Here is a 20,701-nt window from a genome sequence, read left to right as displayed (position 1 = left end):
GTTTGCAAATCTATTCCTTTCCAAAATATCTAGTTGGATGACTATCATAAATCACTCACTAGATCTAAAGATCAATTGATTCTAACAAATGAAACGGTTGTCTGGAAGGTTTGGTTTTTGGTCAGAATTTCTTAAAAGATAAGTAATCAATATTGTATGCTTTATAGAGTGGCCTGTTTTTGATAGAATCTAAAAATAGGTTTTAAGTAATAGTAAATCTGAAATAACAATTTAGTTCATTGTTTGCTACTGATAATATAATTTTAAATAAACAATCCAATTTCAGCTACAGAACCAGATTGTTAAAAAATTGTACAGATCATACATGACCTGTATATGTATATACATATACATGCATATATATATATATATATATATATATACACACAACTGTGGCATACATGATATGTAACTTAGCAGATAATGATGTTTTCATTTCAAAATTATATTAAAGTATAGTATTGTATGGTCACTGCATTTAACAATTCTACAACTGAATTGATGTCAATCATAATATCATACAGTGGATGATTAGACTTTGAAACCAATGAGTTGATTCATTGAGACTCATTAAGATAGTTAATTTTTATAATGGAATATACCATAGCCAATTCCATTGTTCTACTTCATTCTTGTTAGTCACTACATCATACTGACCTGATGTCTGTTGGAACTTGAATTATTTACACCATTCCTCTCCAAGAGTCTGTAAATTTCTTGTTTAGCTGATAAGTCTGATGTCTGTGACTTGTTTAGCTGATAATTCTTAAGTATCATTATTGAAGCAGATTTTGGATCACTTGAAACACATATGTTTTGTGAAGAAATTTTAGCTCAATGTGGAAGTGCAACATTGAGAGCCAAGAGTTCAGCATCCATGCTGGAGGTCAGAACAAGGTAACATATATTCAGCATTACTCTTACTATTCCATTTTGCAGCTCTAGTTATAGTAGACTAAATAAATAAATGCATCAGTAAAAATTGATCCCTTGAAGAAACATTTATCAAGTGATAGTTTTTGAACAAGATTTTTTTTACTAAATCTGTGTTTAATTTTTTAAAAAAATAATAATTTTTTAGGTTCTTGTGTTGAGTTAATATTTTCAAAAGTATCCAAATTATTACAATATCATAAATATCAATAATTATTACAAATATCATAAAACATAAACAAGATTAAAATTATCAGCTGTACAAGGCCATGCTTATATCACCTAACATTATTTTGTAAATGTTCATAAATTTTGTCAGTTTTAATTTCTTTGCTATTTAAATAAACCTCAGATTTTTAATCAGCTTCAGTTAATTTTTCATTAATTTCTTTTATCATGTAGAAATTCATTATTCTAATTTATTAAAGAATTTTGTAATATACTTAAAATCACGCATTTATTTTGTACACAATATTAATACAATATGGATATACCATCATGTCACAGGTTCATCATAAATTCACCATTCATCATAAATCTGTATGAATGTGCAAAAGAAAAAAAATATTTTCCCATGTTGCTACTTAGTTTTGTAGTTTTTAAATAAGAATACTAAATGTTACAATTTAGATATAATAAAAAAGATAATAAATGTACGATCATGTCATCTTGAACAAAAGATTAAAAATGATCTAATGTTCTAATGCTTTCCTTGTTGTAGTACTAAATCACATACTGGTATTAATATTCATCATCAAAGGGTTAATTCTATTACTGTATTCTGAAATAAATTCTTGAAGAATTGTCCTACTGTTTACTGATGAATTGCTAGAAAAGATTGATGGATGAATGTTGCTAGTTATATGTTAATGTAATTGTGCAATATCTTTTAACAAAATAAATTTAATATGTTTTAGGTTTTGTCGTAAATTTTGTTTCTACACCAGTTATTTCTGGATTCACATCTGCTGCAGCCCTTATAATAGCTTCTGCTCAACTAAAAAATTTATGTGGACTGCATTTTAATGCTGATTCATTTATTGACATTTGGATTAATTTTTTCAATCACCATTCTGAAACTAAACTATATGATGTCTTGCTTGGCTTTATGTGTATAGTAACACTTGCTTCATTGAAGGTGAAATGCAGTTTATTTGCTTTATTATTATTTTTATTTAATGTCTTTGCTTAACATTTTAGTGATTAATAAATTGCATTATTAACTTAATTTCATAGTTATGTTGTTATCAACATAATTTTCCATCAGAGAATATGGAATGTTTGTAGAACTAACAATTACAAAAAAATATTATGATTTATAAGAGAGATATTTTTATTTTGACTGTGTATTATGAATTTAGGTTCCTTGCAATTTTTTGAATCATGATGAAGTTGTTTTTTATTATACAGGAACAAGTTCACTCAACTTTGTTAAATCATGTAACAGATTACTGAGATATAATCAGAATATAAAACTTCAATAAATATGGTATTATTTTAAATTCATATGTTATTTCTAAGAAGAAGATTGAGTAATTCTTCTATTGGCAATTTTTTTTCAGTTCAGCTTTCTAATGTAACAGAATTAATACAAAAAAATCTGATGTGGACACCAAATGATTTCCTTGTACACCTATTAAATTACATATACACATTTTTTTTAAAATGAGAAGTACATAAAATTTTATTTCATTAATAACTAATGATATTTTTTCAAATTTTTTTATTGTTATTATTGAATTGTTATTGTTATTATTTAATTATATTGTTATTATTTATTGTAATTTTTTTTACAATCGGAGGTTAATAATTATTAACCTCAATATATTCAATAATCAATATAATCATAATCAATATATTTAAATTAAAAAAAAAGTTAAAATAAGAAAAGGAAGTGAAGTTAGATTTGAACGAATGTGCCTTCCCCTCATAAGACCAGATATTTCATTAATTAGAATTTTATTTGGCTATAACTCTGGAATCAATGAAAATAAGAACCACTTATGATATATTGTTGAAAAGCTCTCAATGAGAGCTTATTACGGTATTTATGAAAAAGTCCAAAATCCAAATTGTTTGGATTTTGGGCTTTTCCTGGATACTTTTGGTCCAGTTGATTGCAATCAAAGGGAGAGGTGCACAACTAGATGTTACAAAAGTCCTACAAAAAGTTATAAAAAAGAGAAGAGGTCTGATGAAAATATGTATATAACTCTCCTATCTGTACATCTTAAAACCTCTTTCAAAATTATCTAATGGTCTCAGCAACATTAGCTGCTTTTTCAATTTCAAATTCATATATACTCTTTGTGTTCAACTTTTAGTCATATGATTTTTGTAATGTGCAGGTATGGACATTCTACCAATGTTACACCTCAAGAAATTAATAATTTTTTTCATTGTATTATATGATCCTGTGTTAGCTTGAAAACTAGCTAAGCTTTCAAAAGAAAATGTGGTTTCAACTTTTAGTGTCTTTGGACTCACCGCAATTCTCATCTGTGACCCTTCAGTACTTACTAGCAAATCAGATTTTGTGGACGAGTAGTGGCTTTGTCTTCTTATACATCTGAATTAGCACTGATTTTTTGTTTCAAAGTAGAAGTAATAACTTGTTCCTGCTGATTAGTCTCCCCACAGCTCCCTGCATATACAAATTATAAAATTATTACTAATTGTATTGGGAGTGGCAGGAGAAGAGATTACTATAATGTGGAGAAGCTAAGAGAACAGTAAACAGTAAATAAACAGTAAGTAAACAGGAAATGGAAAAGTGATGCTGAAAAAAATGAGATAGGAGATAAACCAAGTAATGCAGATGATAAATGGATGAAAATTAACAAGTTTAAAGGAAGTAGCAAAAGAGACGACAGGGTTTAAAAACAGAAACAGAATACAAAGAGAGTGGGTTACAAGTAAAATGTTAGACAAGATGAATGAAAGGAGGAAGTGGAAAAATTTACAAACAGAAGAAGGTAGAAGGGAATATAGAAGGTTGAATAATGAACTAAGAAGGGAAACTGAGAAAGCTAAGGAAAAGTGGCTTGAGGAAAAATGTACAATGATAGAAAATTTGGAAAAAGAAGGGAAATATGAGCTAATGTATAAAAAAAATTCAGAAATAGTTTGTAAAGAGAAATGGGTGAAAAAAATATATCAGATAGAGGCAAAGGATGGGGGAACACTTAATGAGAAGGAGGGGTTAAAAGAAGATGTAAAGAATATAGGGCGGATTTATATGTGTTGGGAGAAAAGCCAAGAGAAATAGGTACATGAGTGGAAAAAGAGTACAATGTTCATGAAGATCAAAAAGGGTATTGTATATTAAAAACTGAAATAAATGAGGCAATTAAAATGATGAGAAAAGGAAAAGCTGAGGGATGTGATGAAATAGCAATTGAACTATTCAAAATAGTAGAAGAGACGGGAATTGTTATTGCTAGATCTGGGCAATGGAATACAATACTTGGAAGAATAGCGGTCGGAAGACTTTTAGGATACAACATAATGGTACCAATAGAAAAGAAAAAAAAATACAAACTTTGAAGAACATGTAACTATTAGACTAATATCATATGTAACTAAGAGTATACTTAAGGATTCTAAATAAGAGGATATACAATAAATTGAATGGCATTATTGAGGAAGAACAGTATGGGTTTGGAAGAGGTGTTGGATTAAGGGACGCTATAGAGCTGCTAAGAGGGATACATAGAAAAGGAATTTGATGAGTTAGATGGAATAAATTACTGCTAATTTTGGAAAAGAAGAAATTGACTGGAAAGAGAGACATCTGATAAAAGAGCTGTACTATAACCTGAGAATAAAAGTGAAGGTAGTTGATAAAATGACAGGAAGAATAGTGATTGGAAGGGGGGTAAGGCAGGAATGCTGCATGTCATCAACGCTATTTAGTATATATGCTGTCTGAATGGTGTCTTAAATGCTGTCTGAATGGGAAAGAGGAATAAAGGTCAGGGGAAGAAGAATAGAATGTATACATTTTGCTGATCATACGGCAGTACTAGTGGAGAGCCCAAGTAAATTAAATGAAATCTTAATGACTTAAATGAAGCTTGCAAAAGTCAGGATATGAGGATTAACAAAATGAAAACAAAATGTATGGTATTAGCTGGAAAAGAGGAAAGGATTGAGATTAAGATAGGAAATGAAGTTTTAGAGCAGGTGAAGAACTTTCAGTACTTAGGGAGCTTCATAAATGATGTCCTTACTTGTGGAGTAGAAATTAAAACAAGAATAAAACAGGCATTTAAAGAAGGGAAGACTGCTATATAGAGTTAAACTTAGGTTACGGAAGAGATTAATGGAATGCTTTATTTGGAGTGTGATGCTCTATGTAGCTGAAATGTGGACGATGAGAAAGGCAGATAGAAAACAAATTGAGGCTTCTGAGATGTGGATGTGGTGCAGAATGATAAATGTCAGATAGTAAGACTATGTAACAAATGAAGAAGTATTAAGGAAAATTGGAGAGAACAGGAAGATGGTAAATGTGATTGAATGCAGGAAAAGGAACTGGTTAGGACATTATATGAGAAGAAGGTATTTATTAGTGGATGCAATAGAAGGCTTGATAAATGAAATGAAAGGAAGAAGAGGGAAGAAATTTCAAATGATGGTGGGATTATGGAAAATATGCTGAAACAAAGAGGTTAGCAAAAAGTAGAACATGGTGGAGAGCAACAGCCGTGCAGGACTTGCCCTAATGGTAGATCACTATGCATGAATGATGATATTGCCATATATGCTTGATGCTTGTGTGTGGGATATGGAAATAGAATTTTTCAGTGTATGAAAAAATGCCATGTCTGATCAGGATTTGAACATGGGACCTCTGGATGAAAGGTCAAGATGTTACCACTCCACCACAGAGATCAACATTATATACATGAATATTATTTATAGTGCATCTTTATATTCAAGTTTTGATAGAGAAGTAACCATTATACTAAGTTATGGGCATGCTCTTTGCCAGACCTAACAATAAAATTTAAATAGTGATTTCTTGAAAACCAGAATAGTTATGATTTCATTTAAAACAGATTTTGAAAGTATAAATTATGATAAATATAACCTTGGTTCCTGTATTTTGCTACATTGAGTACTGTTTTGGGAAGGGATTAAAATTTATTAATCTAAATGAACATTTTCCTCCAACAAAATTTTACTTCAGTTTTCAACTGAATAACTCTGAAGGATAACTATTTTAAAGTACTTCAATTGCTTGATCAAAATAATTATCAGAAAGCTGTTTCAGTGGAACCTAATTCAAACTTATATAATTCAAAATTGTCTTTAGTTCAAATTTTTTGCTTGCTCCCTAGCATTTTGTATCTAAACTATGTTAAAATATTGTGGGTAATTCAAATACAGATTTGGTTACTTTGAACTTTTTCTGTCTATAACACCATTGGAATGCTGTTACGGCCCTGTCAACTTACCCTGCCAGGCCACTTCTGAGGTCAGTATCCTCTCCACCTACACTTCTTTACAACCCATCTATACCCCGCATTTGTTTTGCAATTCCTGTCTAGTCACATTAGAGAAACCTCCTGTATTGTAGTGCATGTAGTGATTTCCTTGTTACGTGGCAATCTACAATACAGTATGTACTGTATTTTGTTTATTCTTTGAAGGTTCTTTTTTTGAGATTGAATTGTGGTACAATGTCGTCTTCCAAGCCAAGAGGAATAGATTTGAGGAAGAGATTGGCAAGATGTTTTATTTGGAATGTTATGCTTTATGGTGTAGAATCGTGGACTTTAAGAAAGGAAGACCAACGACGAATTGAGGCGTTGGGAGTGAGATGTGGGTGTGGTGTAAAATGGTAAACATCTGTTGGCAAGATAGAGTAACAAATGAGGAAGTGTTGAAAAGAGTAGAAGAGGAAAGGAATATGTTAAATGCCATTTTGAGCAGGAAAAGGAACTGCTAGGACACTGTATGCAAAGAAAATGCTTACTAATAGATGCAGTTGAATGATTGGTAAATGGAAAGAAAGGAAGGGGAAGAAGATTTCAGTTAATTGATAGGGTTGTGGAAAGAGGAAAATATATGGAAACAAAATCACTTGCACAGAACAGGAACAAGTGGAGAGCAGCCATGGCAAGACCTGCGCCACTGGCAGAACACAATGAATGAATGAATTGGCTGAAAAAGTAGCCGTGATTAAGGAAGTGGAAAAGGGACTAAGGAAGAAATCGAAGATCACTAAGGACTTCAGAATCCTTCCTAACATGATATTAACTTATTTAAAACATAAAGAAAAACTTTTGAACATTGATAGTGAGAACGGAAAAGATCGCAAAGAGTTCCAGCGTTCAAGTCCTAGTAAAGCCAGTTATTTTTACACGGATTTGAATACAAGATCGTGGATACCGGTGTTCTTTGGTGGTTGGGTTTCAATTAACCACACATCTCAGGAATGGTCGAACTGAGAATGTACAAGATTACACTTCATTTACACTCATACATATCATCCTCTGAAGAATTATCTAAACGGTAGTTACCGGAGGCTAAACAGGAAAGAAAGAGAGGTACAGTAATATGTACCAACATTTGGCTACATCTCAAATACGGTTGCAAAAACTTGACTGAGTAATATTTGAACAACTGTCATACAGTTCTGATCCGACCATCCCTGATTTTCATTTACTTCAAAAATTAAAAGAATTTTTGGGGTACCATTCTGGAACTGATGATGGGGGTCACAGTATGTAAAAATAATTGGTGTCCATGTAGAAAAAAGGGAGATTTTGTTAAAAGAACCAATTTAATATTTTAAAATTACTGATTAATTATATAGCTAATTCTTTACTTTCTGTATGACCTTCATATTTTCCATGAAAAATATTCTCTTGCATGATAAAAATTGACACTTTACAATACGGTAAATAAAAATAAATCTATGCGTTACTACTATAAATAATTATATTTAATTAAGCAAGTATCAATACAATACTATTAAATTTAAAAAATTGATAAGAATTAGGCTGTTCCTTGAATGCTTGGTAAAGGATTTCTTTTATTTGATATAAATTGTGAATCCTAAAGATGAAATGGTCTTGGAGGAGGTAGGTATGAAATGTTGCATGGTACCTAATCATTACATTTGATTCAGCTCTATTTGTCTTGATTGTTTCTGAGGTACGTCATCGTTGTACTGTCAAGTTCAATAGTTATGAACTCGGTGTTAAAGGTTGAAGAAAATTACTTTTTTCTTCTCTTTATTTTTAATAAATAATTTAGAGTTTGAATATGAGAGGCATTCTTTTATTCTTATTCAAATGTGATAACCCTTATCATAAAATTTATTAGAGCTAGAAAAAAGTGATTCTGAAAATTCTATCAATTTTTGATTTCTGTTTGTATTATATCATGAGTTTCACTATTTTTATAAATGTAAAAAATTAGTTTTAACATTATTTTTATATGTCTTATTAATAATTTGTTAACAGAAATTGAACAGTATAAATTTTAATTTAAAAAATTCGACCAGGTCACAGCAGCTGAAACGATTGTGTTGGTTCATCTCTACTGGACGTAATGCTCTCGTTGTGGTGATTTGCTCATCACTATCATATTATTTTAAACATAATTTAAACATTACTCCATTTACACTGACAGGTATGAAATTTAATTTACTTGTTTATTATAATTTATGCTTTTGTTATGAAACTGCAAATAAAATGACATAACCAGGATATATATGTCTGTGTAACAATTACGTTGTTACCAATCACAAATTATAAAACAAATATTTTAAACAAAACTTTATTATAATAAAATAAAGATTAGATCTTCAATTTACTTGTAAGAAAATTGTATACACATAATTGCTCTGCTTTTAGCTATATAGGTGGATATAGCAATAAAAATAACCACATGAGGTAGCATTATATGTGTTAGAATATTCAAAACAATGACATTTTTTCAGTGGAGCAATGATTTTGAGAAGAATTTTAGAATGACACACTGATGTACAACAGTATCATGATGTGATATGAAAACTTTTGCAACGAAGACTCCTTGGTTGAAACATCCAGATTTAAGTAAAATACTCCATGTGAATTCAAATGAATCATATTAGACAAGTCTACATACCTAACTTCCCTGCATGTGCACTACGTATGCCAGCCTAAAGTTTGGTGTCTTACAACTAACAATTTGGTGAACTCTATGTAAGAGAGCAACTGGAGGCTTTCACTTGTCTTCATTTATGTAAAAAAAATGCTGGAGAAATGTGAAGTTATTGGTTTCATAAAATTGCTAAACTATAATACTGAAGCAGCTTTATATTTGTTTGGGACTGAACCACTGGAGTGTATTAAGGAAGACAAAAGATTCCCATTTGGCTAATTAACATATGCACGAATGTGTTTAGTATTGTTTCAAAGGTCAACATGTATGTGCTGCATACTGTTGTAGAGGCTAATGTCCCAGGAAATATATACTTGGACATCTGGGAAAACTGTCTGATGTTTCAACTTAATGAATACATGGGCAATTAGATCTATCAAGATCTGCTCCATCACCAAAACCAAGTATGATGGTATCTCAATGAAACCTTACGATAATGCTGGATATGATGTACAACTAATGACTAAGAATTATTAATATAGTGCTGCCCCGATCACTGGATCTCATATCATGATTTTACTTACAGGGGATTAATGAAGAATACTGTTTTTGTGCCCCTACTTCCTCCTGATCTTATGGAACTTCAAAACTAAATCACTAATGCTGTAACACTCATTGAAGTTGACATTATCATATTTGTACAGGGCAAAAAGTACTGTATAATTATTTCCCTTATCTGCAAAGATAGATATTGAATGAATATCTGTGAAGTATGTAAAAAAGAACATGAAAAGTTTTTTTCATTTTAATGTTGTAAAATTTTATGATCTCTTTCACAGTTTATTAATACTAATTATTTTAAATGATTAATGGACTTATGATAAATTGGTATTACAACTATAATTTTGGTCTTGGTTACAATTTTTATTTCAATTTTAATTATTGTTTCTTCACTTAATTTGCACATACCTCAGAGTATTTGATGATGATGCATTCTTTATCTTATTTTTTGTGAATAGTTATAAATAAAAGTGCAGAAAATATAAAACTCAGGTTCCATTCGTCAATTTCTGTTAAGTAAAGCCAGAAACAAAGAAATATAAGTCGAAAGATAATGATATTTCATATTTTTAATTCATTAATGTAGGAAAATTGTTACAAAAATAAAATTTTTTCATGTGTATCTGAATATTCATGATTTCAATAAATAATTTGTTTTTCATCCTTTTTAGGTAATATTGTCTCCGGGTTACCAAAAGTAAAGTTACCACCAACGACAACTGTTGTTACTGGAGAGAAAATGGATTTTGTTGATATGGTATCGTACCTTGGATCTGGACTGATAGTTGTCCCACTCATAGCTCTTATAAGCAACTTAGCACTTGCCAAAGCCTTTTGTGAGTATTTTATTTATTATTGGTATTTACCTATTTTTTTTTTCATTGTGGACAATGAAAAACTTTTGTAAACTACAAGCATGATTATGCACATTTTTATTTAAAAAATATTTAGACCTATGAGGCTCAGACTTTAAATGTTTATAACCAAGATACAAACCAGTTGTAATACGGTGCATAACTAATATGTGGTGCAATAAATCCAGAATTTTTCTTTCACCGCTTTCACTATTTTTTTTTTTGGAATATCAAAAATAAGTAAGCTATATTAATTATTCTTTTATTGTGTGTAAAATCTCTTTCATTATGTGCTTAATGAATTTAATAAATCATTTAAAAATAATATTTACACTTTTGAAGTTTACTTGAAATTATTGCTACATTTTTAATAATTTTTTCTTCAAAAATGCATTGAATTTGAAATTGTAATAGTATTAAGAATATATTTCCAACATAAGAGTAGAATATCTAGTGACTTTGTGAGTTACTCAAACTGATCTATTTTTAGACAGGCTCTTGTAAACATAATCTCTTTAATATTAATGTTATATGTAAGTATAATAACAGTAATAATTTATCAGCAAGGAAAAGAATATAATCTTTAAACATGTTTTTCAAAAGGATGTTGAAAAGTTAATGTACTTTTTAAAAAATTAAAGCCTAATAAGAAAGAAATGTTTTTAGTAGAATTAGTTTAATGAGCTGATCTTAAGATACTTAGTGTTAGTTAATTTCATAATAATCAAATAAAATGAGAGAAGAAAAACTTAAGAGAAGCCAAAAGTTGTGTAAAATAATCAGATAGTTAATCAATCTCACGTTATGTCAATGGTCACATCACAGTTAAATTAAAACTGGTTTACTAACCTATTATTAGTTTTATGACATCTAATTTGGCCATTCTATTTCCTGCATTAACAAACAACACTTGTCACAGTGATTTCATTTAGATTTATGTTATTGTGAAAAGTGTTCGACTGTGTATGTGCTGTAATTTTTTCCTGTTTTATTTCCTTTTTCTGAGGTCATCATTTTTACAAAAGGTTAGTAATAAGATGTAGTAGCTTTGTATGTTTCTAACAACTAAATTAAATGTCCTATTGGTATTATTGTACTTAAAATTTTCTTATTTTATTCTAATATTTTTTACATCACTGTAATACTTATACTTTTTGCAATAACTTTAATAAAAAAAATAAGTTTTTCATTATTTACATTGTATATGCTGGTAGTGTTTTTTTTATAAGTCCAGTTATTTCAAGTTGTGCTTTTAGAATTCTGACAAACATGGGTTTTGAATTCTCACTTTGATTCAAAAATTCATCAGCATTTAAAAAGATAGGAGTTTGATCTAGACAAAACTCAAAACAATGTCTCTAATAATTGTTCTGATGATGGCTAAACTCTCCTTGCTTAGTAAAAGATTTGTATGTTGAACTTCCTTGTAAAAAAAAATATATGTTATCCAATGTTATGTCTCTTTAGTAGGGAAAACGCAGAATGGTACGATAAAAATAAAAATTGTCAACAATCTATTTCTCCACATCAAATAATATAATTATTCTCCTCAGGAATCATACAAAGTACTGTTATACGAGAAACTGATAGGAGATGAATTGTTCTTACATCATTGTGTCAAAGAATGTCAATTTAAAGTATAATGCAATTCTATCAAGGCCGATCAGATGCAGCAAAATATGTAACATACCTGTTGCAATATTATATTTTATATTTTGATGAATTTATGTTAAAATAAGATTTATAAGCTCACCACTGTGGAAATATCAAAAATGTTATTAGTTACTGACAAAAGAATTCACAACTCTAGAAATTTCAATTTAATTGGTCTTTGATTTGTTTTGCAGGCGTAATGAAAATTAATTATCTAGTTGCAAGAAACTAAAACTTCATCAAGAATTGAGTGGTGTTAGTTATAGAGCAACAATGAACTCTGGCAGATTGGATTTCTTTATTTAAGTATTGGGAATTAATGACAAAAAAATTATCTGAAAGAAAATGTGTAGATAAATTTACCCGTCTAATAGAAAAATGGGGTAATCTTATGAAGAATTTCTGTAATTTATACGAACATAGGTCATAAGTTAAGCAATCACAGAATTTCATACGCAGAATGAAATTCACAGAATTTCGTACGCTTGAAAGAAGATAAAGTCAAAAGTTGAACACTGTTGAACTAATCTGTAAAAATCCTTTTCCTTTTCCCATTTATGATTATAAGAGTGTGACTTGATTTAACTTGTTCCTGCTAACTAATGAATGTCTACAACTTCCATTTAGTTTAATAACTTTGAGAATGCTGAAAAAATGAAAAAAAATATCAGTCAAGATAATGGGGAAAAAAATTGTAAAACCAGCTCATGGATGTGTGCATTTTATAACAAGGTAGAGTTAAAGATAAGGTAGTTTTGACATTAACCATGCGTGAAGGAGCTGAAATATTTAACAAATCAGAAAAGGCATTTGCTGTTACAGATTACATTGCAAAAAAATCTGATGTAAAATAAACTGTTTGATGTGTTTTGCAGTATATAAACGATGTTAGTCCTCAAATCTTGAAGATTATGATATAATTTTATTGATCTTAAAAAAAGAAGACAAAAAAAAAATCATATTTAAGATATCTATTGGTCAAAATGTAGAATAGATTGTAATCCCAACAATTCTGTCATAATATTTTAATTGATTTATTTATTATCTATCTATAGTTAGTGCTGAAGTTTTTTCTGCTGGATTTTAGTTTTTCTTCTTTCATTTGTTTCTTGTTTAAATATCAAAATAGTTTATTCATCTAATTTGTTTGGTGTTTTTTTTTTAATACATATGTAGCTAATGGTGGTCAGGTAGATGCAACACAAGAAATGATTGCATTGGGTATGTGCAATATTGTGGGTTCATTTGTTCAGTCTATGCCAGTTGCTGGTGCATTCTCACGTTCAGCTGTCAATAATTCCAGTGGTGTACGGACAACGTTAGGTTGTGTTTATACAAGTATGTTATTTGTTTTATTTTACTTTTTATTCTATAGGTATTGTTTTATGATGTTAACGAAACATCATATCAAGAATTTTTTAAGATTATAAAAGAGATATATTTTTCACCCTTCACTGTATGGTAAATGTGTAAGGAAAATTTGAATCGTGTATTTATGTGTTTGTTGTGATACAATAAATAATCTTTTTTACCTTGTGATACTTAAGCGAGGAATAATATCTTAAAAAAACAAAAATGTAAATTAAGAATAAAATAAAATAAATATCAAAAATAAATAAAGTACTATCAAATGAATTTCTTCTTATAGACAACCTTAATCTACACAGTTGCAACTGACAAATTAAAACCAAAATGAGATAATACTTGTATTGAAAGAATATAAATTAAAGAAATACACCACTGTTGGCTGATAAAAACCAAACCACATTTTGAGCAATCACAGGACTCTTAATTATACTACATTGTTCCATTTACTAGATTATTGGTTTTGTTTTATCACTTTTGATTTTCTTTTAGAACATTTGTTTATTTATTTATATATTCAAACAGATATGTGTTGCTGAAATGAATGACAAAAAATCATTAAACTCAAATGTTTGTTTAAACTGTTTTTATTCAAATTGTAAATATATTGTAGGTGAAAAGAAAGTATATGAAAATATTTTCAAATTCCCACATCAAGCTCCTGTGGTGAATTAATTCATCAATCAAAAAATAAATTAAAAAAGTAAGCCCCATATTATTCCTAAAGTGTTTATATTTATTTTTTGATAAAAAACAGGCCTAGTGATATAAGTCTATTATGAAATTAATATTTAGTTCATGTTTTCTTCATAAAAATCATGGGGGAACTTTGACGATAGGATTTCTCGTGAGTGAGCATTATCTTAAAAAATAAATTGTGATATTTGTACAGATTCTGTAAATCTGTGCAGCGACTTAATTTTTTTCATTTAATAAAGACTATTACATCATAGCTCTTGGATCATAGACATATTTTAGATATGATTTTACGATAGACATATTTTAGATATGATTTTACGATACAGTTGGTTTTAATATTTCAAACTTTTAAATAGCTCCCTTCTGACCCACTATGTTCCAGTTATGTTTGTGTATAATATCAAAATCAAAGTTCTGATATCATCATCAGAGTCATGAAATTTGTCTATAGAAGTTTGAGAATTACCTTTTTTGTTTTCCATAGTAGATATAAAAAAAATAATTAGTTTAATTTTAAAACTTTCATGGTTTTTTGAGTACTTATTAGAATAAAAAAAAAATAATAATTTTTGCTCTGTTTTTGTCTGTCAGAGTTGATGCTGAAATTTATTTAAATTGATAAACTCTTTAAATGACAAACTAAAGCAAATTGAATAAATAAAATGCTTTCAAAAATTAAAACTTACAACTCTTTCAGTCACTTGTAGAGGTATTCATTCAATAACTGATGTTGCTGTTTTCAAATCAACATCAGCCAATGTTATTACTGGTGATCTTTTTGAGTTATATACATATTTAAAAGGTTATTGAAAATTATGCTAGGTTTAAACTAGTTCTACTTGTTTTGCATATTTTTGGTGGGTGATTTAAAATATTTTATAACATTACAGTGGGTTATGGTGTATTCTTTTTTTTTTATGTAGAATATCAAAGTTCTTTTCAATGTTGATGGATTTTTATGATTTGAAAGTGATTGTTGGCTAATTTTATGCTGTTACAAAGAGCTTGTAAGTGTTATGTTGTATTTTTATTTGAATTTGTCCCGACCAATGTGGATCAGTGTGCAGTCAGAGGTATATTCCAGAGGTATAGAGATGTAGGATATATTAAGATGCATTCCATGAGCAGTTGCCTATGTAATAAACTATATACAAACTTGGTTGCTCAAACTATACAGATTGAAACAGTGATATTATGGATCAGCCCTCCATACAAAATAGAATCACCATTAACCAGTCATCATATAGTTGCAAATCACAGACTTAAAATAACAACAGCTTTGATATTTTAATAATCTAACTTAAAAAAAAACAAAAATACTAAATGAGAAGAAAGATTCAAACAACATTTTTTTGGCTTATTTTAAATATAATTCTGCCTAACTCAAATAAACCACCATCAGTTGGTGTTAGGGTAAAATTAGCTGTTATAGAACGCTACAAAAGAAAATGGGAACATTATGGCAAATTATGGAAATGTTATATTTATTCAATTTGATTCAATATGTAATTTAAAATGTTTAGTTTTTAATAGAATTCTGTGTTTCTGTTTGATTTATTTTTTTTTATTTAACATAATTTCTTCTAATGATAATTTAATTATTTTAGCTTTTTAAAATGTAATTCAGTATCTAAATAATGGCTCAATATTTTGATAAATTATGTAGGGAATAAAAGGCTGTATATATTATTATTCACATCCACTTTAACATTACAAACATAATAAATGAAAAATAAACTGTTACTTTACTGATTTGTGTAAATGACCTTCCAAGGCATTTAGAAAAATTTATTGTTTGTTATGTAGTGAGAAATATTTTTGTATTGCTACAAGTAAAGAAAGTTTAAAATTTGTGCAGAGTAGATCTAAAGATTACAGTATTTATTCGAGTACCCCCCACACATTATTTCTTGTAATTGGAGATAAAAAATAAGGGTGCGGGGCTTACTTGAAACATAGCCTTTAGCCAGGATTATTTATGCAAAGTAAACGTTTTCTTAGAAAATTCACTCACATACATATAGTTGCATTAGGCTTTCATTTATCAATACTGTATGCAGCTTATACAGAATACATCCTTAATTATTAACATCCTGTTCATATTATCGATAGGAACGAAGTTATATTTTTATAAAACTGATTCATCTGTATAGGCTGCATCCGGTTCTAATGACATTACAGTTATAGTTACCCATCGTCGTCTTGTCTATTCGCCATATGAACTGTTTGTATATGTGGACGGTTATGTGTATTATCTGTTTAGTTTATCTATACGGTGATTTATTTTAATTACGGCATTAAAGTGAGTATAAAAGGACAGCGTCTACGATCTTTTACAGTAAATGAAAAACTGCGCGTTATAGAAGAGGCTGAAAAATTAGAAATCGGGCGGCAGGAAGAAAATTTATGAAAGCTGCATTCGAGACTGGCGTAAGAAATGTCGCCTTTCACCAGCGCCATTTTGGTGAAAGGCACTGGTAATAAAAGGGCTTTTCGTGGCTTGAAACCAAAATACACAGACATAGAAACAAAATTATATGACTTTGTTATGGAAAAAAGGAAATGCGGTTATGCTGTCACGACAGAAATATGTCAATCATATGCTCATGAGATCGCTAAATCATCGAATAAGGTTGATTTTAAAGCAAGCAGTGGATGGATAACACGATTTTTTGCACGAATGTTTTGTCAATAGACGAAAAACCACTATTTCTCAACGACTTCCAGACGGTTATGAACAAAAAATATTACATTATCACAAATACATAATAAATCTTAGAAAAGATAAAGGCTAATTGCCTTCTCAAATAAGAAACGCTGATCAAACCCCCGTATATTTTGAAATGCCATTTGACAAAACCGTAAAACAAAAAAGGTAAAAAAAGTGTTTTTATACAAAAAATACCGGTATGCTAGTAATGGATAGTTATATTATTTTTTTTTAAATCGAGGTGCGGGGCTTATTCGGGGCGGGGGGTACTCGAATAAATACAGTATGTTGGAAAGTTGGTTCAATAAGAACAGATTAGAATTAATACCATCTTCCTTTAGAAGAGAATGGTTTTTTATTTAACAGAATCCTGATCCTAATAAAACATTAGTTTACCACAAAAATTTACATTTTGGGGTTTTTATGTTGATAGCTTCTGAATGTTGATTTTGTTTTTAAAAGACCGTAGTGAAATTTTTTTCATAAAAATTTGCAAGATTCTGTAACTATAATATTTTAAAAATAAGTTATTTCAGTTAGTATATTACTTTCTTCACTTATGATATTATTTGTAGTCATTTTGCTAATGTAAAAAATTGTTTGACTTAGAATGTTTTCTAATACCATTTTGTCTGAATTATGGAAATGTCTAAATATTCTTTTACTGATGTTAACATTTTAACTGTTTAATCTGTATTAAGATATTTGAAATACTTGAGTTGAGATAGTGATCATAACTTCACAAAACAACATAAAATTTTAAATAATCGGTCAACTAGATGTAAGTTTTGGCTCAAGTTGTTATGCTGTTAAATTCTACCATGCATTATTAGGTAGGATCAAAGCATTACTTAGCTGGTATTTAAAGAGAAAATGAAGCAGTATCTAATTAAATGAGCTTATTGTATGATGTAAATGATTTTTAAATTCATAATTTGCTGATTTTTTATAACAGAAAATTAGTATTATTTGTTGTTATATTGACTCTTATTTTTTCATATGTTTGTAGCATTCTACATGCAATGAAAATTCTTAAATTTTTTACAAGTAAATCAAAATATATGTTTCCACTAAGGAATAAATAATATATTAAAAATACAATACATATTTTATTTTTGTAAAATAGTTTATTGTAGAAATTAAGATTTTATAGTAGGGTATATTATTCTCTATGGCAGGGAAGATAAGAAAACTTACTGTAAACATCTACCATGACAGCTTAACTTAAAATAAAGTTTCATTGAAATAAGTTGTATGATAGCTAAGGTGTACATATCTTCTTTTATCAGTGTTGATTAATTTTGTTATTCTTTGTTAGTTGATAAATACAAACTTATTTTTTCTGTTTATTTGCAGGCATTCTAGTGTTATTAGCTTTGGGTTTTCTCACTCCATATTTTTATTATATACCTCGAGCTAGCTTAGCTGCAGTAATTATAACAGCTGTATTATTGATGATTGATTTTAATATAATCACCAAACCAATATGGTCATTACATAGTAAGTAATAGTGTCAATTTAGATATAGATATTGTTTTTGAGAATTTTTTGAAGTTTTTTAATTAGTTTTAGAGCATTATATCATTAAATATTATTTTTTCAACCTGTTACTGATGATTGTTGTTATTTTGTATTTGCAATAAGTTTTACCTTATTTAGGATTTGGTAGTGAGTTTTCTATATATGAACATTGTGCAAATTAGGCTGATAAGATTCACTACTAATGATTAATAATAATGTTACATTATTTTTTTCCAGTTTGTAGAAACATTTTATTACATTAAAATCTTCAAACATGTAATATATGTCAGATAGCATCAGGTATTATACATTAAGTTCATTTTAATTAATAAGATTGGCCAGAACTTGCCTATAAATTTATACATATGATACATATAATATTGCATGTTGGAAAATAATAAATATGATGGGCTATATCCTCACTACAAAACTACCAACAACCCCAAAGAGTATTATGTTACAGAGTGATTCTCCTATTGTTGATTTATGTCCTTCACCTAGTGCACATCTACTATGTCTTAGCCTGCACACATTTATATCTTGGAATATAAATTAAACAATACATACTTGTAATATCATGTCTAATTATTTTGGACACTATTTAAGATGCTATTTTAAGAATATTTCAACTGATTAGGACTTTGAAAAAAAAGATGTGTTTCTTATACAAAAACCTAACTTATATGGTTTTACTCTCTCTGGAATTACTTTTTCATTGTTTGGTTAGTTTTTGTATTTATTTAAAAAAAATTGGTTATCATCTGTTTGGCCAAAATCCAATAACAATGCTAACCACTGCTGTGGAACAGCACCCGCTTTGTTTAACTTTGGCAATCTGTGGAAATTAGTATATTAAACACAATTTTTTTCATTCTTATATAAAAATAATGATAAATTATTTGGTGATATATAATTATTTCCAGTGAAGGGTCACTGATGTTTTAAGCAATCACCTTGGTGTGTTGCAGAAATGAACTAATGACTTCATCCTCATTTTGCGAATAAACAGAGAATTGACAACCGCTCGATTAGAACTTTTATGTGAACACATTAAATAAAAATAAAAAAATTTACAATTCAGATGCTGGTGTTGAAAATTATCTTATGAACATAATGTACACACTGAATAGGATGAGATAAATTGTGTTTAATTTTTTTTTCTAATTAGTATTATTTAAAAATTATCAACAGAATATTTTTTTAAGTAGAATTAAAAGAAGAATCTTTTAATTATATTTTTTCGATTGGTGGAAAGATTCTTCAAATGGTTTGTTAGTTTAAGTATAAGTGACCATTCTTTTAGCAAAGATTATTCTGTAAATGATAACATTTTTACTTATCTTGGATGGCTGTATGAAAAGTACAAAGTTAAATTTATTTCTGATTTGGTTACTTTAGCATTTAATAATTTGAACTATTTTTTTTTTTCAGAGTTTGATGTACTGCCTGGTTTAATTACATTTGTTTTTTGCCTTTTAATTGGTGTTGAATTTGGATTACTTATTGGTGTAACTATTGATTTAGTATTTATACTGTATCATACAGCTACACCTACTGTATCAGTTGAAAAAATTACTGTAAGTTTGCCTTCCTGAGAAGAATGATTAATTTCTAAGGTGCTATTCTGTAACTAATACAATGCAAATCAAGTTTAAATATTATGAAAAATCAAGATTTTCATAAATTGATTATTTAACAAATAATCATAGCTATAAGATTGATACAAATTCTATTTAGTAATTACATCTTGTAGTATAAATGTTTTCTACTGATATAAGGCATGTTCAGACTATATGTACTGTTAAACTTTAAAAAAAAACTACTATTTACTTTTAAACAATTTTATTATTAAAAGAAAAAGTATACCTTTAACTGCCCTTCAATATAATTTCCCCCATTATTAAGACATTTTTTATGGCATCAAAGTGCTGTACAATAATGTTTATATATATTTAACACTGCTTCAGACTGTTTGTAAACAGTAATGGCTGCAATCAGCCATTACTGTGAAGTAAAACAACATAATGAATATGCTTCATCTTTTGTTGGATTGCAATTCACAATTTCTTTAAGAGTTTGCAGCACTGTGAAATATTTATTGTTATACTGTTTGGCAAGAAAAACAAGTAAAACTTTGTTTCCCAGAACACTATATGCATGATCTTCTGGGTAAATTACTTGCTTGAATTTCAGCTTTTTTTTGGAGATGTGATCTACCCTCATTCGGTGGAGTGCTGTTTTGATCTCAGTATAATCTGAAATACTAGTGTCATCACCAATGATAATGTGATTTAAAAAAAGTCAC

The 20,701-nt window shown here is 28.8% G+C and overlaps 1 protein-coding gene and 1 long non-coding RNA gene across 11 annotated transcripts in view; one reads left to right on the top strand and one right to left on the bottom strand.

The window, feature by feature from the left end:
* LOC142324214 (sodium-independent sulfate anion transporter-like) overlaps positions 1-20,701 on the top strand; it is a 126,160-nt gene that overhangs the window by 84,237 nt on the left and 21,222 nt on the right. For all 10 annotated transcript variants that reach the window (XM_075365017.1, XM_075365026.1, XM_075365042.1 and 7 more), the window contains 6 exons: positions 1,851-2,071; positions 8,412-8,580; positions 10,266-10,430; positions 13,278-13,439; positions 18,232-18,375; positions 19,828-19,973. In XM_075365017.1, the coding sequence (XP_075221132.1) occupies positions 1,851-2,071; positions 8,412-8,580; positions 10,266-10,430; positions 13,278-13,439; positions 18,232-18,375; positions 19,828-19,973 (1,007 nt within the window). The remainder of the gene's footprint in view (positions 1-1,850; positions 2,072-8,411; positions 8,581-10,265; positions 10,431-13,277; positions 13,440-18,231; positions 18,376-19,827; positions 19,974-20,701) is intronic.
* Positions 1-20,701, bottom strand: part of LOC142324246 (uncharacterized) — a 45,541-nt gene that overhangs the window by 17,831 nt on the left and 7,009 nt on the right. The window contains exons 2-3 of the long non-coding RNA XR_012756253.1: positions 10,003-10,103; positions 3,421-3,577 (exon numbers count right to left, since the gene is read on the bottom strand). This is a non-coding gene — a long non-coding RNA (uncharacterized LOC142324246). The remainder of the gene's footprint in view (positions 1-3,420; positions 3,578-10,002; positions 10,104-20,701) is intronic.

Source organism: Lycorma delicatula, chromosome 1, assembly GCF_047948215.1.
Source record: "Lycorma delicatula isolate Av1 chromosome 1, ASM4794821v1, whole genome shotgun sequence".
In the NCBI taxonomy this organism is placed as follows: Eukaryota; Metazoa; Arthropoda; class Insecta; order Hemiptera; family Fulgoridae; genus Lycorma; species Lycorma delicatula.
The sequence above is the reverse complement of the archived record's forward strand: the minus strand, read 5'-3'. Positions and strand labels throughout refer to the sequence as shown.